The 18,783-nt window shown below is 43.8% G+C and overlaps 1 protein-coding gene across 44 annotated transcripts in view; it reads left to right on the forward strand.

The window, feature by feature from the left end:
• Positions 1-18,783, forward strand: part of Arhgef11 (Rho guanine nucleotide exchange factor 11) — a 121,395-nt gene that overhangs the window by 76,369 nt on the left and 26,243 nt on the right. For 26 of the 44 annotated variants that reach the window (XM_087634710.1, XM_087634725.1, XM_087634714.1 and 23 more), the window contains 8 exons: positions 3,849-3,968; positions 5,712-5,757; positions 6,293-6,369; positions 7,060-7,197; positions 12,964-13,038; positions 13,256-13,357; positions 14,425-14,523; positions 16,181-16,223. In XM_087634710.1, coding sequence (XP_087490836.1) covers positions 3,849-3,968; positions 5,712-5,757; positions 6,293-6,369; positions 7,060-7,197; positions 12,964-13,038; positions 13,256-13,357; positions 14,425-14,523; positions 16,181-16,223 — 700 coding nt within the window. 44 annotated transcript variants of the gene reach the window in all.

The raw sequence follows: 18,783 nt of genomic DNA on the forward strand, positions 1-18,783 counted from the left end.
GGAAGCGCAAGGCCCTGGGTTCGGTCCCCAGCTCCGAAAAAAAGAACCAAAAAAAAAAAAAAAAATTTTAATAAGGGTTCAACATCTCTAGCCTACCACCCAGCAGAGGTAGCAAAAGAGAAAAGTTATTAGGCTATGGGGAAAGTGCGCCTGTTCAACAATAGTTCTTTAGGGGCAAACTTGATCTTTTTTGACAGCAATTCAATCCTGTAGCAAACACCAAATACAATTCAGCAGCTGCAGATGAGCCCTCTAGGCGACAGACACTAGGCACAAACCAGCAACTGTAGTTCAATCCTGAAGAAACTGCCAGGTTCACCAACCGGCCTGAGGTGAGGCTGCTGAAGTGGCAGGCTGCCGCGGGAACCTCAAGAGCAGTTCTTTGAGTTTTTCTCAATGGCAGTGTTACCAAAAGTTGAGCTCACAACGCTATGCAAGGTGAACCAATGCATACATGTCTTTAACGAAGAATAGTAAGGCAGAGAAAACCAAAACAAAGTTCAGTGCTCGTCTCCCGCTGTCTGTGAGGTCATCTTTACACTCCTTCATCATGTGTCCTTTCATGTGTCTGCTGTATCCAAACATCCTTTCACCTGTGTTCCCCTGGAAAACATCATTTGACATAACTAACTTTCCAACAACTATTCAGATAGCACCACCTAAACTGGGCTGGGACCTCCCCCGTTGATCATAAATTGAGAAAATTCCTTTTAACCGGATCTCATAGCGGCATTTCCTCGACTTGGTTTCCTTTCTCTTAGGTGACTCTAGCTTATATCCCCCAGTACAATGTGCAGTTGTTCACTGACTCATGGGCTGTACCTGATGAATTGGCTGGATGGGCAGGGATTTGCAAAGCATGATTGCAAAGCTGGTGAGAAAGACATCTGGGGAAGAACATGTGGATAAATCTCTCCAGATGGGCAAAGGATGGGAAGGTACTAGTGTCTCGTGTAAATGTTCATCAAAAGGTGACTTCAGCAGAAGAGGAGTTCAGTAAGCAAATAGATTGTATGATTGGTTCTATAGATAGCCTCATTCCTGATCCATTCCTGTCATTGCCCAATGGGCCCATGAACAAAGTGGCCATGGTTGCAGAGATGAGGTTATACAAGGACTAGACAACATGGACTTCCACTCACCAAGGCTATCTGGCTACAGATATGGCTGAGTTTCAGATCTGCCAACAGCAGAGACCATCACTGAACCCCACATATGGCACCATTCCCTAAGGTGACCAGCCAGCAACCTGGTTATAGGTTGACTACATTGGACCACTTCCACTGGAATAGAAACTTACCCTGGTTATAGATTTTCCTTTCCTGTGTGCAATGCTTCTGGCGAAACTGCCATCCATGGACTTACAGAATACATAATCCAGCATCATAGTATTTCACACAGTATTGCTTCTGACCAAGGAACTCACTTCACAGCCAGAGAAGTGCGACAGTGGGCCCATGACCATGGACTTTACTGGTCTTACCATGTTCCCCACCATCCTGAAGCAGCTGGCCTGACAGAGGATGGAATGGCCTTTTGAAGACACAGTTACAGCATCAATTAGGTGGTAGCAGCCTGGAGGGCTAGGGCTGGGTTCTCCAGAAGACAATATATGCTTTGAATCAGTGTCCAATATATAATACAGTTTCTCCCATAGCCAAGATCCACAGGTCCAGGAATCGAGGGGTGGAAAAGGGAATAGTTCTCCTGCTGCAGTTACCACTACAGTCCAGATATGGAGAGGACACGAGTTAGAGTTGGTGTGAAGATAGTGAATCCACTTCTAGTCCTGACCTTTGAGGTAGGAAGACAGACCTCTGATCCAGATCTTGAGGCAGGAAGACACACCTTTAATCTAGGCCACATCTTCTGCCGGAAGCCTATATAAGGACATGGAATCAGGAAGGTTTTGCTCCCTGCCTGCTTGTCCTCACCTTGCTAGCACATCCATTCCTTCACTGGCATTGGAACCTAGGTCTTCAGGATTCCAACAGATACAGAAAACCAGCTGAGACATCCAGCCTTGTGGGCCTGAGCAACCACTAGATTCTTGGACTTTCCCTTCACAGCTGCCCATTGTTGGATTAGCTGGACTAGAGCCTGTAAGTCATTCCAGTAAATCCCAGAGAGAGAGAGAGAGAGAGAGAGAGAGAGAGAGAGAGAGAGAGAGAGAGAGAGAGAGAGAGAGAGAGACAAAGACAGACACAGAGAAAGAGAGAGAGAGAGAGAGAGAGAGAGAGAGAGAGAGAGAGAGAGTCCATAACTTCCGTGACTCTAGAGAACCCTGACTAATATTAGCCTGCTATTGGGCTTTAGTAGAAACCAAATGTTTGACAATGTGCCACTCCAAGTGGCCTATGACCTGAACTATTCATCATAAACTGGACATTATTTGATCCACTGAGTCATAAAATAAGACATTCACAGCAGCAAACCATTTTCAAATGGAAGATAGATAGACAGATAGATAGGAGTGGAAGATATATATTGTCTTAGTCAGGGTTCCTATTCCTACACAAACCTCATGACTAAGAAGCAAGTTGGGGAGGAAAGGGTTTATTCAGCTTACACCTTCACATTGCTGTTCATCACCAAAGGAAGTCAGGACAGGAACTCAAGCAGGTCAGGAAGCAGGAGCTGATGCAGAGGCCATGGAGGGATGTTACTTACTGGCTTGCGTCCCCTGGCTTGCTCAGCTTGCTCTCTTATAGAGCCCAGGACTAACAGCCCAGGGATGGCACCACCCACAATGGGCTTGGCCCTACCCCCTTGATCACCAATTAGAAAAATGCCTTACATCTGGGTCTCATGAGGGCATTTACTCAAGGGAAGCTCCTTTCTCAGTGATAACTCCAGTTTGTGTCAAGTTGACACACAAAACCAGCCAGTACAGATGGAGATGTTTTGAAGTGGAGGAATGTTGGAGAAGTTCTCAGATGATATTATCTACTGAGACAAATGTTTGGACTCTAGTGGTGTGGAACAGATAAATGTAAAATGTAAGGAATTTTAATGAGGTAGGCAGGTAGCAGGAAGCTTCAGATGAAGTCACTGAATGTGTAAACATCACATCACCATTTAACTAGTAAGGTTTGCTAGTGATTCCTTTTGTACAAAAACAGTTCAACAAATAACTGGCAAGCATGTAACCTAATTGTATTCCGATCTTAGGGTCGTCTCATGATGCACATACTGTCATCTCCATTCTTGACAGCTGTATTCAGACTTGCCCAAGCCTACCCAGCTAGTAAGTCGAGGAGCTAGGGTCTAGTGACAGTCTTCTCAACCCTGTGCTCTCACTCTGCTGCATGCCGCAGATACGTTAGGAGAGGTAGATGGTGCCTGCTCTTCAGAAGCTTCTGATGATGAGCCAGTCTTCTGTAAACGTCTCCCTCCATATCTGAGATTTTCGCTATGTTACATTTGCCCTAACATTATCTGTGTAGTGATCTGGATAGTCACTTCAGTAGTTCACACTTGACTGCGAGTTACGGAAGACCTCATGCAGCCTCATCCAGCCCTTAAATATAGGTGAGTGGAAGGCAGCTAGGCCGTCTGGGGTTTTTTTGGTTTGTTGGTTGGTTTGTTTCCTTTCTCAGCTGCTACATACATTCTGTCTGTCATCAGTCACCCCTTTTTCTGATCCTAAATGATGGTGAAAATAGCAAGCATAACAGACAGAAATCTCTTCTCCCTTCTTGTTTTGTGATAACAACTGTTCTTACTGCTGGTAAGTCAGCTATCCTCTACTAACCACCCCTCTACCTTTTCCCCTCCTCCTCCTCCTCCTCCTCTTCCTCCTCCTCCTCTTCCTCTTCCTCCTCCTCCTCCTCCTCCCCCCTCCCCAGCGTATCTATGAAGTGTATAGTCGGAACCCCGCCAGCCTGCTAGAAGAGCAAATGGAAGGTGCCCGGCGGCGAGTCACTCAGTTACAGCTGAAGATCCAGCAGGAGACTGGTGGCTTAGTGGTGAGTGGTAGTAGGCATTGCTTCAGGGACAGCTCCATCAGACAGACTAGTACAGAAGGAGGAGAGCAGGGCAGAAAGCCTCTTGGGCCATGAGGCTGAGCACCATTGCAGTACCTACCTGGGATACAATAGAGATACCACAGGACGTCAGAGCCTGTTTCATGCCCTCCTTGCAAAAACAAATGCACTAAAATAGATTGTCTGTTTTACTCTTCCTTTCTGATAGTTTTCTCAGGGTGTATACTCCTACTCTGGCCTCACTTGCCATTCCTCTGGTTACTTTTTCTCTGAGGATCTCCTCAAAGGAACATGAGTGCCTTCATCAGCTTCAGTAAAGGATCTCAGTCAGTAGGGAAGGATCTAAATTCACTTTGTAGAAAATGCCACACAGGAAAAGGTTGTTTATTCTCCTCATCAGGGACTTTACTGTGAGTGTGTTGCTTGTAACCATCAAGCTCAGTTCTTTTGAGTAAGTAAAAAAGATCTAAAATTAGGAAATTGTAGTATCTAAGAAGAGTATTTCCCCAAACCCATAGAAATTGTTTGAGGCAGAGCTGGAAAGATGGGTCACCAGTTGAGAGCACTGACTGCTCTTCTAGAGGACACAGGTTCATTTCCCAGCACCCACATGATAGCTCACAACCATCTATAACTCCACTTCCAAGGGATCCAATCCCTCCTCTGGCCTCCATGGACACTGTACACACATGGTACACACACACACACACTCATGTATATAGGCAAAAACACCAAAAATAAAAACAAAAAAAACTTTTTAAAAATTTAAGACATTTTACATTCTTTTTTAAATGTCCTGTTCAGAAGTTGGTAAAAACATAGGCAAATAAACTTTACAAATTCACTCTCTGAAGGAGCTTTCATAGAGTGGATGGCTTAGATTGTGGGCATAGACCATCTAGTTTTGATTTCCAGCTCTGGTTCCCCTCAACTTTCTAACTCATGGCTAAATAACCTGACCACTAAGAGCCCTCTCTTTGATTTCTCACTTATAGAGGACACAGCAGAGTCAACCTGGTAGGGTGTCGCCAGAACTGAAGCATGCCCCTCACCATGCTCTGTGCATGTGTATGTGGCTGCTGCCACTCTGTGGTGACACAGATTCTGAGACCGAGCTGAGATGGGGATATGCGGACTCTAGCCTGGTTTTGGTTTTGTTGCTGTTGTTTGTTTTTTACTGAACATGTGGCTTAGAACAGTCACTGAGCTTCTGAGCTTCTTTCTGCCTCCCCATTTGTGACATGGGAATGGCCTCTCTTAACCGGAGTTGCTGAAAGATTGAATGCAGTTAAGAAAATGCTTTATGCACAGTAAAATGCTGTCAGTGTGCAATGCAATGGCCAGGACACAGCTCCATGACAATACCAGTGCTCCCCATAGACACAGCTGTTTAACATCTGTCCTCGGTGCAGCCTTAGGACTTTTCTATTTCTTGATGGTTAGAATGCCCTTCCCTGTATCTAACCGAAATAGTGCAATAAATGCTTTGAAGTCTAGGGTGGTAGGTGAGGGAGATTTTTGTTAAGTTTTACAATAGTCAAGCTCCTTTCCCACCTTCTCAGGCTACACACTCTCAGAGAGCATCTCTTTAAGTGGGGCATTTCCCAGGCAATAAAACAGAGGTGGCCACTTGCTATAAAAGCAAACATGGCTGTGATTGGGAAAATCAATGGGAGTGGGAGAGGCTCTAAAAAATTTCTCATCCTTTGGTCTTTTCTCTTTTAGGACATACTTCCACCCTGTGGTGAGACCAGTCAGAGAACATGTGAGGGTAAGTCCTGTCATCCCCTGGTATATATGAGGCTACTTTATGGTAGTCTCTCCCAGTGAGGCAGACTCTAGAGTAACAAGAACAAAGATACCAGTACACAGGGCAGTTGGGCGTGTAAAAATAAGCAATAGTTAAGTCAGAAACAGAAGCTGCTGAGATGACAAGTCCAGACAGCAGCTTGTTGACAGCATGTGACACTTAGGAGTTCAACAAACTCTTATGAAGGGGTGGTGACCACCTAAGGGTCAGGAATAAGCTGAAGAGAAAAAGTAACTTGAAGGTGTTACACAGACTTAGTTTAGGCAGTGACATATTCTGTGCCCAGTTGCAGAAGTAGACAAAAGCTGGATATGGGGATAGTAAAAGTCCAGTGTGTCAGGAGAAAATGGGGGTCTTGGTATGAAAGAGTTGAAGGGCAGCTGGCAAATGAAGGGCAAATGATGGCAACTTCCCATCCCTGCCTAGTGCCCACAAGAAAGTGTGTTCTTCAGGACCTGAGATCTTTTCTAAACTATCTAACCTGCTTTCTTCTCAGGCCGCCTCTCTGTGGACTCCCAGGAGGCAGACAGTGGCTTGGATTCTGGGACAGAACGCTTTCCCTCCATCAGTGAGGTGAGTGCCAGCAGACACAAGGCCCTTTTACAACTATGCATTCAATGTTCCCTTCCTGGTCACTGCAGGCCCTGGCCCATCATCTGTGTACCTCCCCCACAATTCCAGCTCTAGGGATTCAGACACCGTGTCCTAGATCCAGGCAGCTTTGACATACATCCCCATGTCAGATCATCCTATCTGACTTGTGCTTTATCACAGTCAATCAGCTCTGCTGTGTAAAGTGTGGAGTGAAAAGGGGGGGGGCAGTATTAGTGAAGCCCACCAAGACCCTTTCTGACTGTTTCTAGCTATTGGTGACAAGATGATTGGTATCTATAAAAAGAAGCTCACCAAGAAAATGGTGGAATATAGTATGGCCCTCCGCAATCTCTAGTTGGTGTACATAAGAGTTGATGCACTTGGCAATGACCATTGTGTGTGAACTATGACTGAGACTTCCTAGACTGAATATATACTACAAGCTCTTTGACCATCAGTAAGTCTCACGACCTTCTTGAGGCCTGGTTCTTTATGTGAAAAGGAGGTTAAGAGATGATGTTCCCTCAGAGAACTGTTGAAAGGTTAACTGTGATAATATATAATCAAGGGTGTGGTGAGTGTTAGCACTGTTGTCCTTATAAAGCAAGCTGACCCCGGAGAGGTGTCTGGATGAGGGAGGTTCCTTCTCACAGAATTCTCTTCCCTTAGTCATTGATGAATCGGAACTCAGTATTGTCAGATCCTGGACTAGACAGCCCTCAAACCTCCCCTGTAATCCTGGCCAGGGTGGCCCAGCACCACAGGCGACAGGGCTCAGATGCAGCGTTGCTCCCGCTCAACCACCAGGTGAGAGACATGAACCACCCCAGTCTGCCTTTCTCCTTTCACAACTAGGATTTAGGCCAGGGTAATCATCAGTATGTAACCTTAAATAATCAGACTAACCCTGCTCTTAGAACACACGGTTTGTGATGGTCACCTAGAGAACAAATTGAGAAGGCCAAGCACAGAGTGAGGTAAGGAGTCCAGTAGGTCAGCTTCTGTGTGAAGAATCAGTAGATGCCTCCCACAGATCACACAAGTTAAGGAAAAGCCGGTGATCTTTAAATGTCTAGGTATTCAGAATACTTATCTTCCCTTAGCAAAACTTTGCTTCAGTCAAAACTGAGGGCAAGGACATGAATAAGTGCAAGATACAATGATGCAGATATACGAAAATGTTGTGTATCAAATAAACAAGCCTTATTACTAGCCTCCTAATATAGAAAACAGAAGTTCATCATGCTCAGAATCTTTCCTTGTCAAAGCTGCCTTCTAAGCCCATGCTTGGGTTTTGGGGTACTGCCCAAAGAGCGCAAAAGGTGATGTGAAAGCCCCACTCTCAGAGGTAGAACTAGGTCCAGGGAAGATTTCAGGAAGACAGATTTTGGCCCAAGACCAAGTCCTGCAAAGAACCTGGGCTGTGGGTGGGCTTATCTGGAGCAGTGCAGACAGAGGGTAACGAGACATTGGCTCACAACAATAGGAGTTTGTAAATTTTACCACTACACTGATTTTACTTTCCAAATCCACATTTTAGTTTCATAAACTTAAATTCATTTTAAAAGATATTTGTCACTGCTGCAAATTTAAACCAGTATCACATACCGTGAATGTAAGGTAAGTGTGAATGAGGCAGCATGGGTGTTTAGAAATGATTTTGTAAAACCTTATCTAGAAAGACACGAACAGTGGAGAAAGAAAGCTGCTATTTATGTTAATAGGATGCCTCCTGTGTGAGCTATCTCTGGATGAATATGTGAGAAGCTAATGGTTACACCTCCAAACTATGTGACTGTATCATGTACTATAAAAATTCAGGGCTAGAAAGATGGTTCAGCAGTCAAAAGCACTGACTGTTTATTGAATTAATTATTTTTGTGGTGGGTTATTATGATCTCTTTTACTCCCCCCACTTCTTGCCCAAAAGTTTCCAAGAAAATGACACAAGACATACAATTTATTAATGAGCTATAGGCGCTGTGCTAGGCAGGTTTTGAGCCATTCTAATCCTTCCACCTGTTACAACCCTCACAAATGCCAATCACTTGCCAATCTGGTGTCTCTCAGGCTGATTCTGCTCTATCAGCCTGTCCACTTTCTCTAATGGTTCATCCATCTAATGGCAGTCTCCTCTTCCCATTGGCTTTTCTCTCCTTCCCCTCATGGTCTTTCTCAAGACCCCCTCGCTCAGTTCTCAGTCCCACCTTCCTTTCCTTTCTGCCCAGTCAGAAGCATCAGCTGTTGACCAATCCAAGATTGATGGGGAGCATTCTTTGCAGTACATAGGTTAATATCCAAGTTCAGGTTACAGTCTGGATAGGGGCAAGAACTCAGCTTCTAAATACACAGCTCATAAGACTAACTCCATCCACTGTCCTTCCAGAAGACCCAAGTTGGCTTCCTAGCATCTGCATGACAGCTCACAGTTGTCTTAGGGCTTCTACTGCTGTGATGAACACTATGACAAAAAGCAACCTGGAGAGGGAAGGGTTTATTTGGCTTATACTGCGATATCACAGTTCATTGTCCAAGGGAGTCAGGACAGAATTCAAGTAGGGCAGGTCCCTGAAGGCAGGAGCTGATGCAGAGGCAATGGAGAATTCTGGTTTCTGCCTTGCTCGCTTTCTTATACAACCCAGTGCCACCAGCCTCGGGATTGCACTGCCCTCAGCAGGTTGCCCCGCCCTCAGCAGTCACTAATTAAGAAAATGCCCTACAACTGGATCTTATGAAGGCGTTTTTTTCTCAATTAAGATTCCCTCCTTCCAAATGAGTCTAGCTTGCGTAAAGTTGACATACACACTAGCCAGGACAACAACCATCTGTAACTCCAGTTCCAGAGAATCCACCACTCTCTTCTGGCACCACAAGCACTGCATGCATTGGGGCATAAACATGGATGCAGGCAAAATATACATACACATACACATAAAGTAAAGTCTAAAGGAATTAATGAAAACATAAAATTTATCTATTTAAATTTATTATCTATGAGTAAATTTTATGTAGTATCATATTCTCAGCCTAGCTATATTTCTTTGCTTGTAATTAAGTCTGAGGTGAAATCTCCCTTTGTAAAGGTACTAAGACTTTGTAAAGATAGACTAAGAGCAGACTGAAACTTTATTTGATTGATCAAAGGATTAAATGGAAACTGAAGTGACCTCTCGGACGACTTGACTCACTGCTATCTAATGTCATGTCTCAGCACCGCATAAAATGATTCCAGCCTCACCAATGTCTCTCCTGAAGTCATCTTGGTGACTTCCGCCAGTGGTAAATTTCTCACGGTAAGCCAGGTGGAGCACTGTGAGTTTGAGGCCAGCCTGGTCTACATAGTGAGACCCTGACTCAAAAAAACAAACCAAAAACTCTCACACTGGAGGACATTGGTATAATGAGTCCAGGGGTGTTATTTTCAAACTGTAAGCCTTTTGGTGAAGCATTATAGCAGCAGCAAAGATTGGGAACAGTGTTTACTGTAATGAAGTAGAATCTAATAACATTTCATTAATTGTTTTCAGTAAAGAAATTTTATATTGGAAGCCAGGCCTGGTGGAGCACATCTTTAATCTCAGTACTTGGGAGGCAGAGGCAGGTGGAGCTGTCTGAGGGCAGCCTGGTTTACACAGTTAGTTCTAGGAATGCCAGAACTATGTAGAGAGACCCTCTCTCCAAAAAACAAGGAACAAAAATAAGAAACCAAAAACCCAGTCAGTAAGTGGGCTAATGAAGAAACAGATCTCAAGATATGGGTCACAATGATCAGTAAACATGAAAGGATACTTGACTTCACTAGCCGTAAGGGAAGTGTACCATCCTGAGACCCATCTTACCCCATTCAGAATGACAGTCAGTAAGAAAACACAGAACAAGTTGGTGAGGATGCAGATTAAAGAAAATCCTTATATACTACTGGTAATAACTAGTCCTAACTACTATTAAAATCAATGTGAAGATTTCTGAAAAACTAAAAATAGGTCTTTCATATGACTATTGTGTAACACTATTCTAGGGCAACCTGAGCAAATACCTACTTACCCCAGATAGAGATCTGATGATGACATCACCAAAGTCCAAATCGGCGAACTTGAATTTTGATTGGAGTTACTTACAGGAGTATGGGTAGGAGTTGGTTACAGGAGCAGAAATACTCAGCTAGAGGCATCACCAAAAGCTAACCCTAGCATGGGTGACAGGTCATGACAGCTGGAAATCTAGAATGCACTGTGGAACGTAGTCAACTGTCAACGGGTTGGAGAGAGTCTCTTCCAGGCAGCTCACTTAGCCAGAAATTTCTCAGCAGTCCTTACTGTTTTTATGATTGGGGAGGGAGTGGCCTGGCGCATCCAGTCTCAGGGATTTCCTGAAGCTTCTGAGTTGTTTACTTCCTGAGTCGTAAGGAACTTCCAGTAGCATAGAATGTTTGATTTTAGAGACAATTTCTGTATAGCAATGACCATCTATAGCACTCCTGGGCATTTACCCAAAGAGCTCCAGGTCAGGATCACAGATGTGCACATCCTTGTTTACAGCAGCACAGTTCACAGTAGCTGAGTCACGGAACCAGTCTTAGTATTCAGCCACAGAGGATAAAGAATATGTGGTGTGTATTCACAATGGAATTATTTAGCCAGAATAAAGAACCAGCTCATGTCATTTGCATAAAAATGGATGTAACTAGAATAAAGCCAATTTCAGAGAGAAAAATAGTATGTGTTTTTACCCATTTACTATTGCTTGGCTTTCTATAGATATATAAAATCATGTACTATGTACATGAAATAACTGTCCCCGGGGACAAAAGGGACCAACGGGGGGGGGGGGGGGGGGAATAAGGCACTAGAAAGGGGAAACGTATAGAAAGTATGCCCAGCATCCAATATATACCTATACAAAAACATTTTAAAAATAAGTTTATTTCTAAAAAAAATTTCCCCAGGCAAGCTAAAATCTAGTCTTTTTAGTGTTTTTGCCAGAGATTCTATGGGATCTAGATAGCATGGGCTTCAAAGACTGGGTGCTGTAAGATTGAGGGCCTTGAGGTGTATCTGAGAAGCACTTGCCAGCCTAACTGTGGCTTTGAATGTGTGAGCAGCTCAGGGCCTCCCTCTTTCACTTGTTGATACTTTCAGGGTCTCTCAGTCATCCTGGGTTAGAGGTAAGTGTCCTGAGAAGCAGAAGATAAGAAGACGCATTGGGATGCGCCTGTAGAGGCAGGGCGTGAGTAAAGCAGGGCGTGAGTAAAGTAGGTGGTTCCAGAAGTAAAGCTGGTTTTAGAGCCACTAAAAATGGGAGAAATGTGCTCATCAGAAATCCTTCAACAATCCCAGCACTCAGAGGCAGAGGCAGGTAGGTGGGTCTTGTGAGTTTGAGGCCAACCTGGTCTACATAGTGGGTTCCAGGACAGCCAGGGCTTCATAGTAAGACTATCTCAAGGAAAAAAATAAAATAAAAAACCTTTGATATCTCAGGGAACCTTTAGAAGAATCTGACCTATAAAGCATTTGAAAAGTTCATGTAGTGGTGCTTGATATGGCTCAGTGGGTAAAGGCACTGACTGCTCTTCCAGAGGTCCTGAGTTCAATACCCACAACCACATGGTGGCTCACAACCATCTGGAATGAGATCTGATGCCTCTTCTGGTGTGTCTGAAGAGAGCGACAGTGTACTCACATACATGAAATAAATAAATCTTTAAAAAAATTAAATAAAGCTCAAAAAGTTCATGTAGTATGAAGTCTTCTGGAAATTATTACTGGTATGTCAGTTAGGAGTAGTATCTTATTAAAATCCATGGAAAGAGAAAAGAAAAATAAAACAAGGTAGAGTCTGGGTTCTGATAGGGAATGGGAATCTACCATAGATTGTTAAGCAGACAAGGAAAACAATGCCCATGGGTGTTTGGGGAAGGTCAGTCCCATGCTGTCTCGTTGAAGAAGAGGCAGATGTGCTGCTCTGGTCTCTCTAGCAGTTACTAGTTCATACCCTTGCTGCCCACACTAGCCAGCAGAATTGTGGTAGTCGTGTAGTTTTAGGAAGAAGAGTGGTGATTTGGTCTGTATAGGAAAACACAGGTCTCCAACTCAGTAGTCCATTAGGTGCTATCAGCTTTTACTTTGTTAAAGGACACTCACTCCTCATCTTTTGCAAACAAAAAGAGAACTTTTTCCAATATCCCATCTTCCTGTGTCATGTGACTAAACTGTTCTGTGTCTTCTGGGTCCAACCAGAAGCAGTTGGCTTTCTGGGAGCAGAAATCATTACCTTAGGGTGCTAGTGAGACCCAAGTGGCCTTTTTAAAGTTAGGCTGCGGGGCTGGAGAGATGGCTCAGAGGTTAAGAGCACTGACTGCTCCTCCAGAGGTCCTGAGTTCAATTCCCAGCCACCACATGGTGGCTCACAACCATCTGTAGTGGGATCCTATGCCCTTTTCTGGTGTCTGAAGACAGCTACAGTGTACTCATATAAATATAACAAATAAAGTTAGGCTGCTAAACATGTTGTAGAAGAAGTTGAACCTATGTCTTCTGTAATCTTTCATCTCTGTATTTTAATTCTTTCCTTCAGGGTATAGATCAAAGCCCAAAGCCTCTGATTATTGGCCCAGAGGAAGATTATGACCCAGGTTATTTCAACAATGAGGTAACAGTTTTCTGGCTTACTCCTTTAATTTTCCTCCCTTGCTTTACCCACATTGCCCTTGACTAGAAGAAGTTTGATTGGCACCAGCTATGAAAGGACCCTATGGGGAAGGAGGCTTAGCTAACAGAGCCGGGAAGATAGAGAGCTTAGGAATAAAGTTTGCTGTCTGTCTCCTGTCTCTGTGCCTCCTGGCCATTCTCAGTTTTCTGCCTTCCAGAGTGACATCATCTTCCAAGATCTTGAAAAACTGAAGTCACATCCAGCTTACTTGGTAGTTTTTCTACGTTACATCTTCTCTCAGGCAGACCCTGGCCCCCTGGTAAGTCAGAAATGTCAGTCTGCTTGAGCCCTGCTTGTACTCAACAGAGAATCTCTGACCACTATGTCTTATCTCTCTATGTATCAAGCTTTTAATGTCAGACCATAGACAAAGTCAGGCATCTCAAGGACAGAGACAGACCAGAGCCATACTTGCAGTCCAAGGGATAGCAAGAAGATCTAGGCCAGGAAAACTGTCGTTCTCCATTAGTTAAGGAAGTCTTCAGAGTTTTTAAATGAAAGCAGATACAGACTGACAGGAATTGAGAGAATCATCCTTACAGATTTACAGTGTTGCTATAAAAACTTTGAGGAGGGCAAAGCACTAAAGAATCTTCCATCTAAGGTGATACATGAAGGATTACCAGCTTCTGGAGGCAAAGGCAGATGGTCTCTGAGTTCAGGGCTACCTTATGAGACCCTGACTGCCCCAATGTGGTGCACAAAGCTACTGTCTTACACGCCCTCTCACTCCTCCAAGCTGCATAGAAACACGGGATGATTGGGAAGGAGGGTCAGGGTTGTGTTTCTCAGAGTAAGCCCAAGGAATGAGTTCCTGGTTTTTTCTATCTGCGAATATCACAATTAGAGGCCAGAAGGAACATTGATTTGCTCAAAGGAAACTTATTGAATACCTGTTTGTTTAGACCCAAATGCTGATGTCCCAGAAGCATTCCTGAAAAGTCACACATCAACAAGAGAAGCAAAATAAAAGCTCTTCAGGAATAACACATAAACATGTGAAGAAGCACCAAGAAATGTCGGGTGTGGAAGGAGACAGTAGAGGAGTGGCCAACCTGAAATGTGCTCATGGGAGGGACAGAGGTTGCTTATGGGTTTTCAGCCTCCGTATTGTTGGCTTTTCAGAAGGAGAATTCTTCTGTAGGAGGTTGTCTTAATTTGGAGATATCTATCCACTTACTGGACTCTATCCCTAGATGGCAGTAGGAGCCACCACCTAGTAAATTTAACAAGTCAGAATGTCTTTACACATTACCAAATGTCCCCATGGTAAAGCCATCCCTGGGGAAGATTCACTGCTCTAACCCAGCTTCTCTGTCATTGTAGCTTTTTTATTTGTGTTCAGAAGTTTATCAACAGACAAATCCCAAAGATTCCCGAAGTCTGGGGAAAGACATCTGGAACATTTTCCTAGAGAAAAATGCGGTAAGACCATCATGAGTTAGATTACAATTCCATAGTCTGTACCACGAGCAGAGGAAAACCAAACAAAAAATTAAAGCTAAATAGAGACAGGGTGGTTTTGTTTTTTTTTTTTAATATTTCAAAAATGTGTTCACTAGGACGGTCCCCACTCACCTTGAATTTAGTGCTGCTTCCTCCTGGAGGAGCTTCCTCCTGTCAGCTTTGCTGTCCTTATGTGGACTGACAGACACTGGAGCAGCCAGCATCATGGGGATTTTATACCCATTAAGTAGGAATCCAGGCTCTGCACCAGATGCTGCTTCTCATGTTTCTTCTGAAGAGGAATGGGGGATAGTCTTTGTGAGAGGCACATTCTCATAGGTAGGTCGTCAGTTTTTAGGATTCTCAGATTCCACTCCTGCCTCTCAAGGATTTGTCTCCCCTAGAGCTGTAGAGACAGGTCAGTGCCTGAGAGCACATGCTGTTCTTCCAGAGGACCCAGGTTCGATTCCCAGCATCCACATGATGGCTCACAACCATCTGCAACTCCAGCTCCAGGGTTTATGACAGGCACTCACATATTGCACAGATAACACACATAGGCAAAACACACAAAGTAAGAAAATATTTTTTTCTAGTTTAAAAGTTTTATATCCTTTGTGTGTCTCTTTAGTTCCACATATAAAATACACACTACCTCTTTTCAGAATGTTTAGAAATAGAGCAATGGCTCTCAACCTGTGAATCAAGACCTCTTTAGAGGTCTAATTTTATAGGGGTTGCTTAAGACCATCAAAAAACACAGATATTTACATTATGATTCATAATAGTAGTGAGATTACAGGTATGAGGTAGCTACAAAACAATTTATGGTTGGTCACCACAACGTGAGGAACAGTATTAAAGGATCACAGCATTAGGACGGTTGTGAGCCACTGAGATGGATATTCTAATTACTCCCCAAACCTTGTCTGCCTTTCCTTCCCTGGATGAAGAAACAGACCCAAGAATATCTGATAATCTGGATCAATGAGGCAAGGAGAGTGCGAGTTTCTGAGACTTAGCCAGGGATGCGTCAGGATCCTGCTGGCCAGAGCGTCTTCCTACAGATGACATTCCATATCATGACTTTACAATCTGATCAACTCAACTAATTCCAAGTGATTTTTTTCTTCTCGCACTCGACTGCTAGGGCTAATGAAGTGGGGAAATTAGGTTTTCCTCAGTGTTTTTCATTTACTGCCTTCAGTGGATCTTGAGTAAGGAGATTGGAGCTGCCGTGTACTCTCTGCCATCACCCAGCCATGGCAAGAGATTTAAGGACACATGCCAGAGATCCTGCAGGACTGGATGACATATATCCAGTTCCCACTGGTAGCAAAGGGACGAGCAGCGATTCATCCGATAACAAAGGTTATCTATCCTCTCGAGATGACTCGGAGGCAAGGGAGAGTCTAGCAGCTGATTTAACACTGGTTCTGTTTTGGAACATGCCATTCTATATTCCATGCATCAGAGTAAAAAAACTGTGGCCACCCTCAGAATGTAGTATCCACTTGCCTTGTAAACTCACATGCCATTTCCCAAAGTCCCTGGGTACCTCACACTCCAGTCCTCTCACACTCCGATCCTCTCGGTGCACACGGCCTCACTTTTACCCCCACTTTCTGTGTTACAGCCTCTCAGAGTGAAGATCCCTGAGATGTTGCAGGCTGAAATTGGTAAGTTGCCCGTGAGTCAGGTTGCCTTTTCTAGTGCCCTCTTGTACTGAACTCTCAGGAAACACCTGAGGCAGAGTCAAAGTCCCTGACTCTGGCAGCTGTCATGTAATGGGAGCAGAGTCTATAGATGATTAGTCCAAAACACTTGAAACTTAGGAACGGTTCTGAATAGATACGACCTAAGAGCTCACTCTGCCTTGTCACAGGAAGATACTGGAGCAGTTAGGAAACCTGAGTTCATTTCTGCCAACCCTCCATGGGACCCCTGGGCATTTTGTAGGCTTACTTGAAGAAGAGGAAATTAGACTTAACCAAGGCTTTCTAAGCAAGGACAGATTGCTGTGGGCAACTTGTAAAATTAGAGACCAAACCTTACTCCAACCCACCTACCAAGTCAACCAAGAATCTCTGGTCTCTTGACTCAAGAGGACTTTTCAGTTGGTTGGTTCTAGGGGTTGGGTTTTTGTTTACTAAAGAGTCAGTGAGGACCAGGGAACAGGTGATGATGCTATTCCTCCCAGTTCCAGAGTAAGCCCTGGGTTTGAATCCCAGTACCCATAAGCCAAGTGTAGTGACACACCTCTGTAATCCCAGCATTCAGGAAGTAAAGACAGATCAGGATTGTCCTTAGCTACATAGCAAGCCAGTAGAGGATACACTCAAAAACAAAAAACAGACAAACAAACAAACAAAAACAACGTAAGAAGCTGGGCATGGGTGTTTATAAGCTAGAATTACATTTGAAAAGAAACAATGGCAAAGACACAGGGAGGACAAATTACATGTACACGCAAAGCAGCTTGCTCAAAACTACAGTGAGATACCCTGCACGGTACTTCTACTGCATGCATTACTTACATAGTAAGTTCCGGGCAACCAGAGCTACATAGTGATACCCTGTCTCAGAGAGAAAGAGGGAGGGAGGGAGAAAGGAAGTGAGAGAAAGAAAGGGAAGGAGGGAGAGGGAGGGAAGGAGAATGAAGTTGCTGTTTCCAAGGCCTTGGCCCACCCTGTGTGGTGCTAGATGTCAGAACAGGAAATACACATCTTGGTTCCATGAAGGTTTCTGTTTAGTTTGTTTGTTTGTTTGTTTGTTTGTTTGTTTGTTTTGACAAGACAATAGTTATGGCTCTTTTATTAATTTTTTTAAAGGTTTATTTATTTTATGTATACATTGTAGCTGTCTTCATGCACACCAGAAGAGGGTGTCCGATCCTATGACAGATGGTTGTGAGCCACCATGTGGTTGCTGGGAATTGAACTTAGGACCTCTGGGAAAGCAATGCTCTTAACCTCTGAGCCATCTCTCCAGCCCCAGCTCTTTTATTTATAAAAGTTTATTTATGTTGAATGCAGGGTAGATTTCCCCCAGGTTATAATTAATTTGAAAACAAAGGCAGAAATATTTTAAGAACGATGTCTAATAATGCCTAAGATTTGGGTAAATCATTGTATTATATTTTTCTTTTTTTTAATTTTTTATTATATATTTCCTTACTTACATTTCAAAGGTTATTCCCCTTCCCAGTTTCCTGTCCATAAGCCCCCATTCCCTCCTCTCCCCCTCCCCCATACAAGTGTTCCCCCTATTCATCCCCTTATTGCCCTCCCCCATATTCCCCTGCACTGGGGGTCCAACCTTGGCAAGACCAAGGGCTTCCCCTTCACTGGTGCCCCAACAAGGCTATTCTCTGCTACATATGCAGTTGGAGCCCTGGGTCAGTCCATGTATAGTCTTTTTTTTTTTTTTTTTTTTTTTTTTTTTTTCCAGAGCTGGGGACCGAACCCAGGGCCTTGCGCTTGCTAGGCAAGCGCTCTACCACTGAGCTAAGTCCCCAACCCCCATGTATAGTCTTTCGGTAGTGGTTTAGTCCCTGGAAGCTCTGGTTGGTTGGCATTGTTGTTTTTATGGGGTTGCAAGCTCCTTCAACTCTTTCAGTATTTTCTCTAATTCCCCCCAAGGGGATGCTATTCTCAGTTCGGTGGTTTGCTGCTAGCATTGACCTCTGTATTGGACATGCTCTGGATGTGTCTCTCAGGAGAAATCTAAATCCAGTCCCTTTCCGTGTGCATTTTTTAGCTTCATCAATCTAGTTTTGGTGGCTGTACATATATGGGCCACATGTGTGTCATGCTCTGAATGGCCATTCCTTGAGTCACTGCTCTAAACTTTGCTTCCATATCCCATCCTATGAATATTTTCCCCCTTTTAAGAAGGAATGGGAGCATCTGCATTTTGGTCATCCTTCTTCTTGAGCTTCCTGTGGTCTGTAGATTACATCTTGGGTAATTTAAGCTTTTTGGCTAATATCCACTTATCAGTGAGTGCATACCAAGTGTGTTTTTCTGTGATTGAGTAATCTCACTCAGGATGATATTTTCTAGTTCATTCCATTTGCTTATGAATTTCATGAAGTCATTGTTTTTGATAGCTGAGTAGTACTCCATTGTGTAGATGTACCACATTTTTTAAATCCATTCCTCTGTTGTAGGGCATCTGGGTTCTTTCCAGCTTCTGGCTATTATAAATAAGACTGCTATGAACATAGTGGAGCATGTG

Source organism: Rattus norvegicus, chromosome 2 (genome assembly GCF_021556685.1).
Source record: "Rattus norvegicus strain SHRSP/BbbUtx chromosome 2, alternate assembly SHRSP_T2T, whole genome shotgun sequence".
Lineage (NCBI taxonomy): Eukaryota > Metazoa > Chordata > Mammalia > Rodentia > Muridae > Rattus > Rattus norvegicus.